At 43.0% G+C, this 16,661-nt stretch overlaps 1 protein-coding gene across 4 annotated transcripts in view; it reads left to right on the top strand.

Annotated features, from left to right (window-relative positions):
- WWP1 (WW domain containing E3 ubiquitin protein ligase 1) overlaps window positions 1-16,661 on the top strand; it is a 180,587-nt gene that overhangs the window by 98,481 nt on the left and 65,445 nt on the right. For all 4 annotated transcript variants that reach the window (XM_073330654.1, XM_073330652.1, XM_073330653.1 and 1 more), the window contains 3 exons: window positions 5,296-5,635; window positions 9,299-9,394; window positions 10,004-10,178. In XM_073330654.1, coding sequence (XP_073186755.1) covers window positions 5,296-5,635; window positions 9,299-9,394; window positions 10,004-10,178 — 611 coding nt within the window. The remainder of the gene's footprint in view (window positions 1-5,295; window positions 5,636-9,298; window positions 9,395-10,003; window positions 10,179-16,661) is intronic.

Below are 16,661 nucleotides of genomic sequence, written 5' to 3'. Positions count from 1 at the left end.
GTCTGATGTCATTCTCATTGTGGAAATCCACAATACCGAGCTGAGATGCTGGTCAGTTAACTGGGATCTGTATTGAGATTTGTTGTAATTCAGTAGGGAAAAAGTTTGTTCACACACATAGGTGGAGCTGAACAAAACCAGGATTTTCTGTGCTACCTTACAGATATTTGGGACTTTGTTTCACTCAAGGAGGCATAAAACTTGTCCAGTTTTTCTGAATTGTACTTTTACTTCAAGGTGGAATTGCACTGGAGATCAGTGTAATTGATCAGTTGTAATTCTTGTGGGGCTTTCTCGTAGTCAAATGACAGTGGGCATGACACCAGCTCCAGTGTCTTCTCTATCTTCTCAGTTAAAGAATTGGTGAGAAAATTCTCCCTGCAAGTCACTCAAAATTTTGCTGTACTTTTCTCTCTGCTCTGGTGACACTTTCAGGTATTTCAGTGTTGGAAAATGAGCAAACACTTTGAAAACAAGACTAACTTGACTTCGAAAGTTGTCACACTAGAATACAATTAGTGTACAAACACATTCTTTCCTTGCAGCTTCACATTAAGTTCATTTAAATGTGCCAACATATCCGCACCAAAAGCGAGGTCACACGCACAGTTTGAATTCTTTAATTCAGGGAAATCATTTTCTTTCTCCTGCATCTCCAGAAAAGTGCAAATTTCATCTCTGAACTCCCACACTCATTGCAATACCTTTCCTAAGCTGAGTCAGCAGATATTTGTATGATTAAGTCCTGGTGTTCAGCAACAGTGTCTTCAAGAAGAGAAATGAATGGCCAATGATTAAGTCCCCTCTCTCTTATGTAGTTCACTATTTTCACTACAGTGCGAACAACAGGATCGATGTCCAGGACATTTTTGCAGAGGGCCTCCTGATGTATGATACAATGCAGAAAAATCACCTCTTTATCAACATCGTCTTTTTACTTTGTCCTGAATTCTTTTTAAAAGTCCTACGTTTTTCCCAGTTAAATTTGGAGATCCATCTTTGGTTACGTTTGCCAGTTTACTCCAGGGGAGCTTCAGCTGTTCAAGGCAGCCAGACACTGTGTCGTATAAATCCAGTCCCTTAGTTGTGCATTTGATTGATTCCATTGATAAAAATTCCTCTGTGGTTTCAAATTTGTCCTCAATTCCTCTGACAAAAATCAATAACTGTGCTGTGACCTTAATGTTAATGCTGTCATCGAGAGCTACTGAAAACAACATAAAGCCCTGTGCTTTCTTGTTCAACACAGAAGCTAAATGTTCATGAATCACTTCTACTCGATGAGTAACTGTTCTTCATGACAAACGAATGTTCTCAATTTTGTTTTGGTATTCCGGGCACAGCATGCCAGCAACATCAACCATGCATTCTTTCAAAAACTCCCCTTCAGCAAAAGGCTTATTTTGTTTAGCGATTTTAAATGCTAGAACATAACTTGCTTTTGTAGTGGCTTCCGGAACTGTAGATTGTCGTACATAAATATTTTGCTGAGCTTTTAAGTTTATGGTGAATTTCTCAGCGTTTCTTGCCCTTTCCTCAGTTGTTAAATTGCTGCCATAATTAGGATGTTGCATTGAAAAACGGCGATTAAAATTTTACTCTTCAAACACTGTGATGCTCTCTTGATAAATGCTGCACCAGGGGCGTAGCCACGGGTGGGCCGTGGCCCACCCACTTATCATCCAGGCCCACTCCATCACTTGCCCCACTCTGTTATGCTATACAAAGCACACGGGATCTTTTATAAGAGAGAAGGCAAATAGGCCATATTTATTGAAAATACAGCAGTTAGCATATGTTTTTCAGTCACACAACATACACACAAGTCCTGCAGGTGGTCTTTATAGTTACCAATCCTGTTGTAGCTGAAGTTAATCTAATGGCCAGTTAGATTGAGCACGAGTGAGGAGCTAGGCTCTGTCGGTCACGATCCGATGCTGTGAGGCTTTGCAGTGCTGAACCCAGAGTTCCATGGCAAAACACCCCAGCTTTATAGTTGTAAATTCCCATTTGAGTCCATGCATTTTGCAGTGTCATCCTGTAATCATTAGTCCTTAAGTAGTGTTAATCTTGGGGTTTTCTGCTGTTATCATTTGATGGTTATTGTTGGGCTTTCCATCGTTATATCCTATTTGTTGTCTCGCCTTCAGGGGTGCCTGCTTCTCCTCTGAGGTCATCAATGCTGCTAACATGTTTAGCCTTGGATACAAAGGATATTTTCTGATTGTCTCCTGGTGTTTCCAAGTCTCTCACTTTTTCTTGACCATCTGAACATTTGTGATGGCTTTCACACCTTATCTTTTCCTGATGCATGCATTCCTCATTCACACAAACAGTCTCTCACAGAAACCTTCAAAGGTATACAGAATACATTGTAAATTAAGTCTTGCTAAATCTTATAACTAAAACAATTCACATCGGGGCTTTAGGCCCTCAACATTTCTCTAATCTATTTATCATAGACACAATACAAAATCCGGTCTTTTACTAACTAAACTTTATAACAGGTCCTAATTGTAATACATATGGGAAACAGGATCCCAGGCTCAGACAGTCATTCCTTTCTGTTATTCAAAAAGGGTGGCTGGCAGAATGAAATCAAAGTTTACATCAATTCTTATAGTAGAATTATAAAATCCTGCTCCTACAACTCGACTGGTCCTCCTTCACCTGGACCCCCTGCCCTGAGCCTCCGCCGCACCGCTCCTTCACCTGGACCCCCTGCCCTGAGCCCCCGCCGCACCCCTCCTTCACCTGGACCCCCTGCCCTGAGCCCCCGCCGCACCCCTCCTTCACCTCGACCCGCTGCACCCGGCACCCAGACCCCCCTGCCTTGAGCCCCCTGCTGCACCCCTCCTGCACCTCAACCCCCTGCCCTGAGCCCCCTGCTGAACCCCACCGCACCCCTCCTGAGCCCCCTGCTGTATCCCACACTCCTGCACCCCAAACCCCTGCCCTGAGCACCCTGCACCCCTCCTGTACCCCTTGGGGGCAGGGAGGAGGCGGAGATGAGTTGGGGATTTTGGGGAAGGGGTTGGAATGAGGGCAGGGAAGGGGTGGGAAGAGGTGGGGCGGGGTAGGGCCTCATGGAAGGGGGGGAGTGGGGGTGGGGCCGGGGCAGCGGGGGTGGGGGTCAGTGATGCGGCCCTCGGGTCAATCTACTAGTCCTCATGTGGCCCTTGTGGCTAGAGTATTAACAGGATAGTTTCTGAGTTTTTGTAGATTTAGAAAAGACATATAGTTAAGTGGCTGGAAGGATGCTCATACCAGTGCTGAGGAAATATGTTGTGTCTGAGAATTTAAAACAGTGATCCGAACATTTTCTGAAATGACAAGTCCCTTTGAGGTAAAAGCTGGACTGTACTGGGGGGCTGTTGTTTCCTGCTCCTGAACTGAAGAGAGGACACTTTTTGTTGAATGTGATATTCAGAAGCAATCCTAAATCTGTACAATCTAGCAGAACTTCTTGTGAATAAGGCTTCAGCAGTCAGTGTCTAAGTATGTATAAACAAAAATACCCTGTCTTCTAAGTTGTCTCACTACTGCAGGACGGCACTTCGTAAAAACACTTGGCTCTGTAGAAAGGCCAAATTGCAAGACCTTGTACTGATAATATCTTCGTGCTGCCACTATATGGAGGTGCTTCTGATGATTTGGCCAGATAAAAATATGGAAATATGCATCTTTTAAACTAAGGGTTAGGAACCAGTCCATAATTGAAAGCGAGGGAATTGTGGAGGCTAGGCTTACAATGCTGTCCTTTGATTCCTTGGTGAGTGTTCTTTATTTATCTATTATTAGTTTATTGTTGTTATCACATTGGGGAGAAGGGTGAGCAAGTTACACACCTTGATGACAAACCCTCCATTTACTATTTTTCAAAAAGACATGGTGGTCTTAGACCTGATCCCACGTTTTTACCAATAATATTATCAGAGTTTCACAACATACAATTAATTTGCCACTGCTTTTTCCAAAAGCCATGTTTTAATAAAGGGCAATCTGCTATATGTACTTCAGATGCTAGAAGGGTATTAGCATGTTGTTTAAATAGAACTAAAGATTTTAGGAGGTCTTCTGGTTATTTGTTTATTCTACTAAGAATCATATGGGTTATAATTTATATGCTAAAATACAGATTTCCAGTTGGGTAAAACAGTGTTTCCTTGAATGCCACAAGTTAGCAGTAGTCACTGTGCCTAAAGTTGTGACATCTCATTCAACAAGGGCCATGGCAGGATCTTTTGCTCGTCTTAAACATGTTCCTGTTGGGGAAATCTGTAAGGCTGCTACTTGGAAGTCACTTTATGTTTACTAAACATTATGCTTTGGATTTGGCTTCAAGAGTGGATGCTAGATTTGGTGGAGTAGCACTTCAATTGTTTTTAATAATCATAGAAGATTAGGGTTGGAAGAGACCTCAGGAGGTCATCTAGTCCAACCCCCTGCTCAAGTCTGTTCCCTCCTCCTGAGTTTTTCAGCACTCCTTACGAAACTGTTCCTAAGTGGGAATATGTAGAGTCACTCAAAGAAGAAATGAAGGTTACTTCTAACCAGAGTTGTTCTTCGAGTGCTTGCTCATATCCATTCCAAGTCCGGCGTGCCCACACATCTTACTTGGAATGGACATGAGCAACACATCTCGAAGAACAACAGTTACAAAAGGCAGGTAACCGTTATTTCTTTCAGATGACTCTGCACATTCACACTTCCTGCTCACCCTCCCTTCTTCCTCGTTCCTATTTTGCTTTCTCCTGGTCAGCAGTTGGAAGAAACTGAGGTGGTAGGGTGCACAATGCCTCCTTATATAGCCTTGCCATCAGAACATTTAAAGACACTGAGGGAAGGAGTAGAGGATACACATGCACTCACTCCAACAGGTACTGGTTGGAGAATGTTCCACCATTACGCTTCACTCGTTGGCGCGTTACCCATATTGTGAATATACAGAGTCATCTTGAACTCTGGTTGCAAGTACCCACCCTTCGTTTATTTACATATATAAACTAGAGTTTAAGTAAATTATCTTATGTTCACAATGGATTGGAGATTGGCTAAAGGTCTGTAATAGAGGTAGGGGAAGCACAGCCTTAATTGAAGAAGCTGCCTCTTGTGCCATTTTACTTGTAAGTCTTCGGCAACATGGAACATAGCTCATTAGAATCTAGAAGGTGTAATCTTAAAAAGTATATCTTCTTTCAGTGGATGAAATTTACTTCATGTTTATCATTTAAAAAATAAATTGTATCAAAAAGCTATCTGTTGTATAAAATGTTCTTACTTTGTGCTTCCCAGTTAATGGTGAGTCATCGTCAACTGCACCGGAAGCTGATAATTCTGCCTCTGAGGCTTTTATGGGTTCTGTAGAAACCCCCATGTCTACAGATTGCACTAACACAATTACAGAACCTCTATCAACAACGGAAACAGTTAGTTATTCTGAAAACAGCACATCTTCTACAGTCCCCATTGTGTCTGCTGGACTTGAAGCTGTAACTACCACAGACCCTGCATCCTCTAATACCAGAAGCAGCACCACTGCAGAAGCAGCAAAACCAAGGGAATCTTCAAGTGCATCTGGGGAACCTGTGAGACAGCAGCCTGGTAGTACCAGTACAGAACCTTTGCCACCAGGGTATGTGGGCTTGGTTTTAATTAATAATATGTTCTAATCCTGTCTGGCCTGAACACATTTATATATAGACACAGAGATTTTATTATGGCTCTGGATTGCCAAATACAGTCCAGTTGGCTGAGACATAGTTATTTGATCTAAAATAGTTTTGCAGTATTGCAGTCCTAACTGGGTGGAAGCTTTTGGTGCCAGAAACTAATAACAGGCTGCTTGTTTGCTGAGACAGTGATATGACCTTATAGAAGAGCCTCAAGACATTCTGGGCAGAAAGAATCTTCATTTGAGATATTTAAACTTATTCCATACTTGGGGCATAGTTCCTTGCTCATCTACTTTTGAAGCTTGTTACATATGTAGGGATCAAAAATAGTGTTTGTGTGGGGGAGAAGAATGCAGTAAAAATGTATTGAAAATACTTTGACACTAACAGGGGTATCTGGAGTTGTGTCCCAAAAATGTGCTGAATACAAATGAAATTGTAAAGGGGGTGCATGTGTGTGTAAAAAGGATAGAAATTATAAAATTCCAAGGTAGTCATGGTGCTTGCAACTACAGCATTAACACTGAAGCTGTCCTATTAGCTGTCACATGACTTTGCAAACTAGAATTGAGAGGTGCTTACTGAAGTTAACAGAAACTGAAGCACATTTTAAGGGTATACTAAAACATAGGTTGACTGGACTTTTTAACTTTTTTGGAAATATGTTGTCTCCTTGAGTGGAAAACATTACTTCAGTGGCAATGTTTATTTACTGTTGCCTGATCTATTGATCACTGCTTCAGTGGAACTTAGACTTGTACTTACAAGGGCACTCTGTCCCTTGCGCTTAGCCAGTTTCATTGCTACCTTATCCCCTGCTTCCTGTGTTTGGTGCTTTAGTAAGCTACAGAGGGACTACTTGTTCCTCTTTGCACAATGCTTCCACTGGGACGGGGGTGCTTCCATTGAAAGCCCCATCTCCAGCTAACGCTTTTTCACTTTTACATGAAACAGGTGGCACATCAAATCCCAGGGGTTTGGGTGCTCAAAGACATTCTTCCTGTACTCCTGAATTGAACCTCTGCCACGCTTCTTAATATATGTTAACATAAAACTTCTAATGCTGTGGCTAAAAAAACATGGCCACAGCTTGGTCCTCTAGACTCTTTTTTTAATGTGGAGAAATGAGTTAGTTTAAGTTTGAGTTTCAATTTTCAGAATATCAATGGGCTAGATTCATGAAATGCCAGTGGGTATGAGGGGGATCTCCCTTTTATAACCTTTAGCCCAGTAGTTAGAGTACTCTCATGGAATGCTAGAGAGAGGATTTGAACGTGAGTCTCTCACATTACAGGATAGTGTCCTAGCTACTGGGACCTTAGAGGCATCCGATGAAGTGAGCTGTAGCCCATGAAAGCTTATGCTCTAATAAATTTGTTAGTTTCTAAGGTGCCACAAGTACTCCTGTTCTTTTTGTGGATACAGACTAACATGGCTGCTACTCTGAAACCTAGCTACTGGGCTGAGTGATGGGATGGGATGCTCTGTTGTGGTCTTTTTCAGTCTGTCCTGTTGGAGTTGTTCCACATTTTATAAATAAATAGTCATTGGAACACGGACTTGAACTTGCATTTCCCACACCTTAGGTGAGAACCCTAACCACAAGGCTACAGAGTCATTCTCATGCTCTTTCTCTAGCAGTATGACTACTGCCACAGTTTTGGGGATGACCCTGTTTAGGGGGATCGAACTCCACTGAAGCTTTGCACACTAGTGGTAGGAGAAAGAAGGGTTGTGTGAGCTGGTGGAACGGTAGGGATGTGTCCAGGGGATCAATGCACTGGTCATATCCACTGGCCCCAAAACACTCTGTGTGTGTGGGGTGGGGAGAAAGAGGATAACTGCAGCCACTGATCTACAAAGGCATTAGTATTGGTTTTGAAGTGGCCTAAATGCTAGCTACTGCTGGTTGGAGGTGAGAATTCCATAAATAGATTTTAAGGCCAGAAGAGACCATGAGATTATCTAATCTGATCCCTTTATACTACAGGCCCTTAAATTCCACCCAGTTAGCCCTGTATTGAGTCTAATAATTTGTGTGTTGACTAAAGCATGCCTTCCAAAAAAGTATCTAGTGTTGATCTGAAGACTTCAAGAGTTGACGAATCCAACGCTTGGATTGTTAGTTAGTTGCAATGGTTAATCAACCTTCACTTTTAAATTTGTGCCTTATTTATCTGACTTTAGCTTCCAGTCATTGGTGGTTCTTACATCTTTCTCAGCTAAAGAGCCTTTTGGTACCTGGTATGTTCTCCCTGTGAATGTACTTATATACTGTAATCAAGTCGCCTCTCAGTTTCTTTTTTGATAATCTAAACAGATTTTACTCTTTAGGTCTCTCACTGTAAGGCATTTTATCCAGCCCTCAAATCACTTTTATGGCTCTTTATAGTACCCTCTCCATTTTTTTCAATATAATTTTTAAAATGCTCACCAGTACTGAATGCAGTGTTCTAGTATCGGTCTCACCAATGCCATTTACAGAAGTAAAATAGTCTCTCTACTCCTACTTGTGCTAAGCCCCTGTATTTACAACCAGGGATCACATTAGTCTTTTTTGCCACATCATCATGATGTTTGTCCACTATGACCCCTTAATCCTTTTCAGAGTCACTGCTTTCTAGGATGCAGCCTCACATTTTGTAAGTATGGCCAGTATTCTTTAGAATATTGGTGTAAAGAGCTTCTACATCCATGGTGGCCAGGATGGTGTTTTCAAGATCATCAGTGCATTGTAGTTTCCTCAGGAAGTCGGTGGTGTCTCGAAGATAGCTAGGATTTCTGGTAGTGTAGGGTCTGAGGAAAGAGTCTGAATAGCCAGATAATCCTGCTGTAAGAGTGACAATGCCTGAGATGATGGGGCGTCCAGGATTTCCAGGTTTATGGATCTTGGGTAGCAGGTACAGCAAACAGGAGAAGATCAAGAATGAGCTCTTAAAACTGGAGACTCTCTCATACAAAACCAACCTTCCACACAATCCGTGTGTCTGGACTCTACAAAAACCTACAAGATCAATAAAATGTCAGGACAATCAGAAGCAAGTACTTCCCAAAGTACCCAGCCAGGTCCAGGACAATAATTAGCAAAACTGTATGACTTTCATGTGTGAAAGTCTGAGCAAGTTAAAATGACATTCTACTTTTGTGTGTGTGTGTGTGCACGCATGCGCTGTTTGGTGTTCTGTAATGTAATTTAAATTAAAATCCAGGATTATAACTGGAATGCAGGGTATTAGTTACCATGTGTTTAAGAAACGCTGAATAGTTATTGTGACTTTTTTCTGTATTGTAGTTTAAATAAATTATCAAAACAATTGTAAGTGGTGCGATTATATTGTATTATTTTGACAAATAAAATATGCAGCAATTTGCATAATTTTTAACTTTTTGGTGCAGAATCCACCTAGGAGTAGAGGGTAAAAAGAATTAACGTAAGATAGGACATAATGTGGCACACAAGCCTTTTCTGAGTGGGCAAATTTGACCCTTAGCCTTTAGAGTAAGGACTAGGATTGGATAACCCATTTGTTCACTACCAGACATTTTTTTTTTTTTTGCTTGTCTGAAAATTTAATCAGAAGACAACGTTTTTGTGTTGTTTAAAGACATGTCTTTTGTTTAAGATGGGAACAGAGAAAGGATCCTCATGGTAGAACCTATTATGTTGATCACAACACACGAACTACGACATGGGAAAGACCACAGCCTTTACCGCCAGGGTAATGAAAGTTTATATACTACTATGAATGTTTTACTTACGTTAGTACCAAAAAGTATTTTTATTACATTTTGTTATTACATGAAAAAAGTATAATTATACAAGTAGTATTTTTTGAAATCAGAAGTTCATAAAAGCAATACCACACATATATTGCAACACCCCTCTTTCCCCAAAACAAAATAAAACAGCATAAATCTTTACCAGATAATGATCAGGATCATCATAGCTACTTTTATGTGAATGTTAGTGTTACATCTATTGCCTGTGCTTATCTTTTGCTGCTAATAACGTTGAATTATTTATCCTTTTATTTAATGTTTAAATTTAAAGGGTACTTATTTTATGACCTTTTTGGTCTAGCTGTGCAGAAGAATAGTTGAGACTGTTTCCTTTGGAAGGCTAATAGTTGTTTCTAGAAATTTACATAAAGTCTCAGAAACAGAACACCAATGTGTTATATACAGCAGAAATTAAAATTTCTGCCTATCTCTCATCTCTATGTTGGAACTGAAACGTTAGCTAAGAATTTAGTGTACCACAGAAAATTAGTTTTGTACTTTTTACTGAAAATTATATAGCTCTTAACATTAGTATTTTTGTTTGTTAGCTGGGAAAGAAGGGTTGATGATCGTGGAAGAGTTTACTATGTGGATCATAACACGAGAACAACAACATGGCAGCGACCAACCATGGAATCGGTCAGGAACTTCGAGCAGTGGCAGTCTCAACGTAACCAACTACAGGGAGCTATGCAACAATTTAACCAACGATACCTCTATTCGGTAACTTTTAGCAAGCTATGAAATGTTAAGAAATATTTTTTCAGATATTTTTAACTTTACTGTTCCCCAGTGGCTTCAAAATTACACAACTGTATATATTGTGAGATGTTCATCTAGAAAGATGGTTAGCATCACTAACTTGAATAATGGATTCTATTTTAGAACCTTTACTTCTAAAGCTACTACCGGTGCAGGATTCTCACTGCTGGGTCTCCACTCTCCAGCTCAAGACCAGTCTACTTCCCAAGTACTTAAGGTTTTCGTTCCCTAAGGGCAATAGTAACTGGTACAAGTGTACACCTTCTGACCTTAGGGGAAACTTCAGTTCTGCAGCTCAGCCTCTTCTTTGAGCATTGAGTTCTTTGGCACACTTGTCTTAGGGTGTTGGTTTGGTACTTAGGTGCTCTTGATTTTCTTTTAATCACTCAGCTTTTCGTCAACATTTTGGTAGTTCGGCTTTCTTACTTTGGGGCCTGTTTTGAAGTATCTGCTTTTGTTCAACTGTGAAACTTCTTGCATGGTTTCTGTGTTTTCTCTCAGGTTGTCATTCATTCCTTCAATTTTATAGCTGATCAGCTTCAAGAAACGCCAGTTCTGAGATGGGGAAAGACATTAATGAACAGATTCACTGTATCCTCTAATTGGGAGTCAAGAATAGTGTGCAGGAGTGTTAAACTGTCTACGTATACCACCTAAGCAGTCAAATATTACAGGGATCATGTCCAGACTCTTACTGAGGGACCCCTCTTGGAGACCCTCATAAGGTTGGTATGAGGCCAGAGGCGGGGTGTGTGTGTGTGTGTGTGTGTGGTGGTGGGGACACAGGGTCATGTACCTCCCCAAATTTCTGCCTTCCATTTACCACAGAGGTTTTCAAATTGTGGGGTGCATGGCTGGGTGTTCCCTAGGCAGGGTGGGCGACACAGGTCCGAGCCACGCCCCTGACATGCTCGTGCCTCGTCCCCAAAGGAGCCCGGCGCTGGCTGGCAACACCCCCTAGAGTAGGTCCCTGCCCGTGGGGCCCGGCTGCCATGAGATGCTCCCTGAGGCACTCGCTCACTGCTGCCTTGGTGCTTAAGACTTTGCTGCTGCTCTTCAGCTCAGAGGCAACACGTGAGATGATCACATTGCCCCCACCACCAACATTTAAATATTGTCCCCACACCATCAAGAGTTACACATTGTCTCTGTATGAGGATGCACTGGATGCTTCAAAGGAGAAATCTTTGAAGTGTAAGTCTGAGCCAATTTCAGCCTCTGAGCACTGGGATTCAGGGTTGACACTTCCTGCATTAGTACAGCTTTGCTCTGAACTCACTGGGTTAGCTTTCATCACCAAAGCATCCTGTGACATCCTGTCTGAAACAGAGGATTCAACTATGCACTTAAAGTTGACTGTACTCAGCCCCAGTTTGCCTGATGAGGCACCACATAAGAAGAGTCAGGAATAGGCATAGAAAGATGCATCTCTGGTGACGCCCTTGACTCCTGGCTGCTCTGCATCAAAGCCTCTGTTTTTTTGCTCTGTTTAGCTTTCAGGATTAGGAGACAGAACCAGTGTGACTCTCTGCAATGTGTATTCAGGGACCTTGCCAAGTTGCCCCAGGTTATCTCCAAGACTGTCTTGAGGGATGCAGTATCATCTTTGACACTTATCAGACTTCTCAACACAGTTGGAGTGCGTTTTGCTCTGTTGATGTACAAAGCATTGGCCCTGGTGCTGGTATTCCTGGTATCTTGTGCCTAAGTTCTTAGTGCAACCAGGGCTGACACCTTCTGAGACACTGTCTTGAAGCTTCTGGCACTCTAATCAATTGTCACCTGAATGGATGCAAGGTGATGATCAGGGAGATGGCTGTTGTTTGGACTGGGATGAAACTTCTGATGCCTAATATATTTCTGTTTCCCCCTAATTTCTTTAAAAGCTGACTAAATTGGCAGATTTTGAAATAGTGTCACTCCAGCAATCTACACAGATCACAATTACTCTCAGAAGGTTTCTGCACCATTGCACCCTATTTCAGACCATTTCGTGAAGATATATCAGGACACCTCATCTGTCCTGTCTCTGAGATTTTTCAGGAAAAGTTTCGTTCTTTTCAAGGTCATCCACTATTTTCCCATGTGAACCGTGGGGTTCAAAAGGGAGCTAGATAGATTTATGGATGATAGGTCCATCAATGGCTATTAGCCAGGATGGGCAGGAATGGTGTCCCTAGCCTCTGTTTGCCAGAAGCTGGGATTGGGTGACAGGGCATGGATCACTTGATGATAACCTGTCGGATCATTCCCTTTGGGGCATCTGCCATTGGCCACTGTCAGAGGACAGGATACTGGGCTTGATGGACCTTTGGTCTGACCCAGTATGGCCGCTCTTATGTTGTTATGAGCTTGGTGGTCATGCTAGCTTTGGATGTGGCCAGAGGGAAGACTAAGGAAACATACAGTATTGTGCCCCAGAACTTGAACTCTGATGCTAGAATTCATTTGTACTAAGAGGTTACCAGTCAATGGCTGGAGCCATTAATGTGGTGACCTGCCCGGTCAAAGAGCAGGTATAGCCTTAGGGAAAATAGGCCTTTGGTCTCATCAGATTCCTTCCTCATGACAAGTATCATGAACTTAAATGAGTAGAGGAAAGGTGTGTGGGCCTGTCCCAGCATTAGGTGTACGGGGCCTTTGATGCAGGAGAGATAGTAGTAAGAGCAGAGCTTGTCTGCAGGCCTCTAGCTTCTGACAGAATGTTAAAAAGAAGAACTTGAGCATGTACTCTACAGAAGAATAACCTTTTTCAGGAAGAGATGGAGGCCTCTTGAGAGAAAGTGAAAGATTTGACAGTCATCCTGTGTTCTTTGTACCTGAGTCCCATCCTCTGGGCCCTACCTGTGGTGTAGGGAAAGGAACGTTGTACTTAAACCTTGCTTTCACATTGAAGGTTGGTCCCAAGGGCGCTCTGGCTTAGTAGCATAAGTCCCTTTGTGAGAACCAAATGTCCAGTTTTTCTTTAAGGAACCTGTAGTTCCTGCTAACTCAGATATTGACTGGAATATTCTAAGGCCATTGGTTAACATGGGTATTCCCATAGAGGATCAAACTTGTTTTTATGTGGTGAGACAGGTGTTAAGGACTTTTCCCTTCACTGCTTCCCATCGTTCTTGTCACCCAAACAGAAAGCAGAGTACCAGAAGTCCAAAGTGCAGGCAATGTAATGTTTATTGGGGTTAGTTTCAGGCAAGCTCTGACACCACAGAGCCTTTTCCCAGTGTTCCGTTCCCCACTCCTCGTTCTTAGCAGGCATAATTATGCTGTAGTGCACACCCTTGATCCCACCCCTTACAATTTATGGTCATGTTCCGTTTTGGAGGGTCATGAGGCTGAGGGCTTTGTACTGCCTCTTTTGTATCCCATGGGCGGGTAAGGAGTGATGTTGTGTTTGGGTGAAAGACGGGCATTTCTTTGGCTTGTACTGTTTCTTATACCTTCCCCACATTCTTAGTGGTTGCTTGACCTTGGCTAGAGAGGAGCCAGGCAGCCTTCCAGTGTATGCTCATATATTACACTCCCACCATACACAGTAATACTTTAGCTCTATTCCTATCTTTTCTCATTATACTGACAAACCCGTCTGGTTGGGCAGAAGCAACACACAGTGTCTTTGTTCACATATATTAGTAAGGATATAAGAGAATCAAAAATCAAACCCAAAATTCTATCCCAGGCAAGTAAGCTCAAACTCCTGTGATGAAATGATCTCTTTTCCTGGCCTCAGATTCAGGTCAGGTGGCTCTCCCCTCCCAACCCACTGCCATATATCAGTCTCTGATTGAGAACGATGCTCGGTCTGCCTTGGCATTGCAGTCACCCAAACCTTCAGGGAAGAAGTTGGAAGGTTCTGGGAAAGCTCTCTAAAAAGAGTTCTAGTTCTCATAAATAACCTACATCTAAAAGATCTCAATCTCTGGAAAGATTAACAGTGTTCCAGCCCTCAGGTACCAGTCTGGGTAGTGTTAAGACTCCATGCTCCTAAGACTCTGAGCTCCTCTACGGGACATGACCCGAAGCATGCTTCAGTGCTATCAAAGCATGATCAGAGCAGCTGGGAGAAACAGCCTACTTCTAGCAGGTAGGTGTCAATGGACCTCCCACCACCTTTTTCGGTACCCAACATTATGATTCCTTCAGTACTGCAAAAATCCAACCATACACCTCAGCCAACAATCACTTTGAAGCAGTCAGCATCATTGGTACCATCAAATTCCATTGCAAGGGACCTACCTAAGTAGAGCTTTACCTGCAGTACCATTAGTTCATCAGATACCATAGGGATTTAGATATTCCAGAGACCTGTTTGTGTTGGATGAGCTGAAGTCTCCTCTCTTGATGGGTACTGAGTACCTCTTGGTACTGAGATCTATACGGTCACCAGAATTACACCTCTCCTTGGTACCTCCTGATTCTCCATCGTTTTCTGGTGGAGATGCCCCTTTTGATGTTGAAGAGGACCTTTCCTCAATCTCTCACATCTCAGTATAAAGCTCTCCCACCTGTCATTGTGGGAATCCTATTGTATTCCACTGTGGGTTTACGCACACGTCCAAAGCCAGAGAATTTTAAAGTAGTGTCTGCTGGCCTGTGTGTGTACCCTGGCTCACCTTGTGCCTCCATCCAGGGATAAAGGGCAGGGTGGACTGACAATCTTTCTAGTTCCTTTTCACTGCCACACAATTTGGATCAGAACCTCCAGTGTCTGTAGCTTCAGCCTACAAAATAAGATTTAGATTTAGCTTTGTAAATAATTTTAACGGTTTGTGTACTCTGTCTGGGGAAACACCCATACCCTGTTCGAGTACTGAACTATGCCCAGGATTCTGGGCTTCAAACACTTTGTTTCCTGCCCGGGATCCTTGTCAGTTAGCAACGACCACCAGCTCTGCCTGTACTGCCTTGGGGAAGCCCACATCATGGCGAGGTGCAGTATCTGCCAATAGTTCCCCAGCCGTACCTGAGAAGGGCGGGAACTTCATCTCCAGAAATACCTCATGGAGAAGGCCATGAGGCCTCAATTAGACCCTGGCCAGGGAAACCCCTCCCCTCTCATACATCGGTCTGATTCAACAAGGAGTGCACCTACTGCTGTAAAGTCCACCTCTGGTGCAGGAGAATCTACCCTCAGAGATCCCTCCCAGTGGGATCTTGTCGGAAATCTAGGAAGCACTCTCATAAGCATGAGACTAAGTCTTGCTCTAAATTCACTTCGGAGAAGTCAAATTCATCTCGAGCAAGCCCATCAGCTTGGTGTGTGAGGACTTAGGATGTCCTTAAGTCCCAGAGACAAGACAATAAAGCCCAAAAGCATTGGGCTACATCAGTACCCAACCACTATCCATCAGTACCATCATTTGCATTACTTCCTAAACTCCAGGATCTGCCAGCAGTGACAAAGACTGATCACGGTCAACTTCTCCTATCCATGGCACGGTCTTCCTTGGCAGCTACACAATCTCCTCTGATTCCAGCGGCTCAGATAAGTAGAACCTTTCTCTCACTGGGGAGATCTAAATCTGTTGCTGTTCCACAGGATGTTTTTGCTTTTCTGGATCCGGAATTCCCTCCATAAGGCCTCTCTGTTTCCAGAGAGATAACACCATCAAGGGAGACGACCTCTGGATTGGACAGAAGCAACACACAGTGTCTTTGTCAACTCTCCTCCAGATGCACCGACAGTACTGCCTCTGGAGCCGGAATCGGCCTTCACTTCATAAGGAGATTCTGAACCAGCTGATGAATCCCATCCTACATATCTTCCAACACCCAAAAGACCTACATCAGTTTGGGATTAACCTCTGCCTCATCTAACTCAGATCTATTGGTACTCCATTCCTTGGAGGCCTCTACAACCACTTGTTGATCCCTCTTACTGGATATATTGGGATTGTGGGGACCAGCACCTCCTTGCAGAGTTGGTCTGATCTGCTAGGGAGTCATCCCTTGCCTCCCCTTTTAAGGGATCACTCAGATCTGCCCCTGGATCCTACAGTGGAGGAGGTACATTACACATGGATCTGGCAGTTCTGCCGTAACCAGTAAGACTGCCATCTTCATCTCCAAACGAAATGGAGAATCCTATGTCTCCGTCTCCCCCTGATGACTTCAGACGGATCCAGGACCTTCTTCACAGAGTTTCTGGAGAACTACAGATGTATCTTGAATTGGTTCCTGTTAATGAAGCCATACTGGAGACAGTTAGGGGTGTGCCAAACTGTCCACTTGCATTCCCACCCAGAGGATGGGGGTTACTTTGTGCCAGCCAAAGGGACAGAATTTTTGTTTTCTCACTCCACTCCCAACTCGGTCCAAACTTGCGGTGGTCCGGTCTTCTAGATTGGATGCTGCCCTTAGAAATGCAGTCTTGTCTTTAGTCTTTGACTCGACTCTGAAGATCCTCTTTCCAGCTGGGGATAATGCTTTGTAATTACCTGAAGT

The sequence above is a fragment of the Lepidochelys kempii genome, chromosome 2 (assembly GCF_965140265.1).
Source record: "Lepidochelys kempii isolate rLepKem1 chromosome 2, rLepKem1.hap2, whole genome shotgun sequence".
Lineage (NCBI taxonomy): Eukaryota > Metazoa > Chordata > Testudines > Cheloniidae > Lepidochelys > Lepidochelys kempii.
Note: the sequence above shows the minus strand (reverse complement) of the source record. Positions and strands in the feature narration are given on the sequence as shown.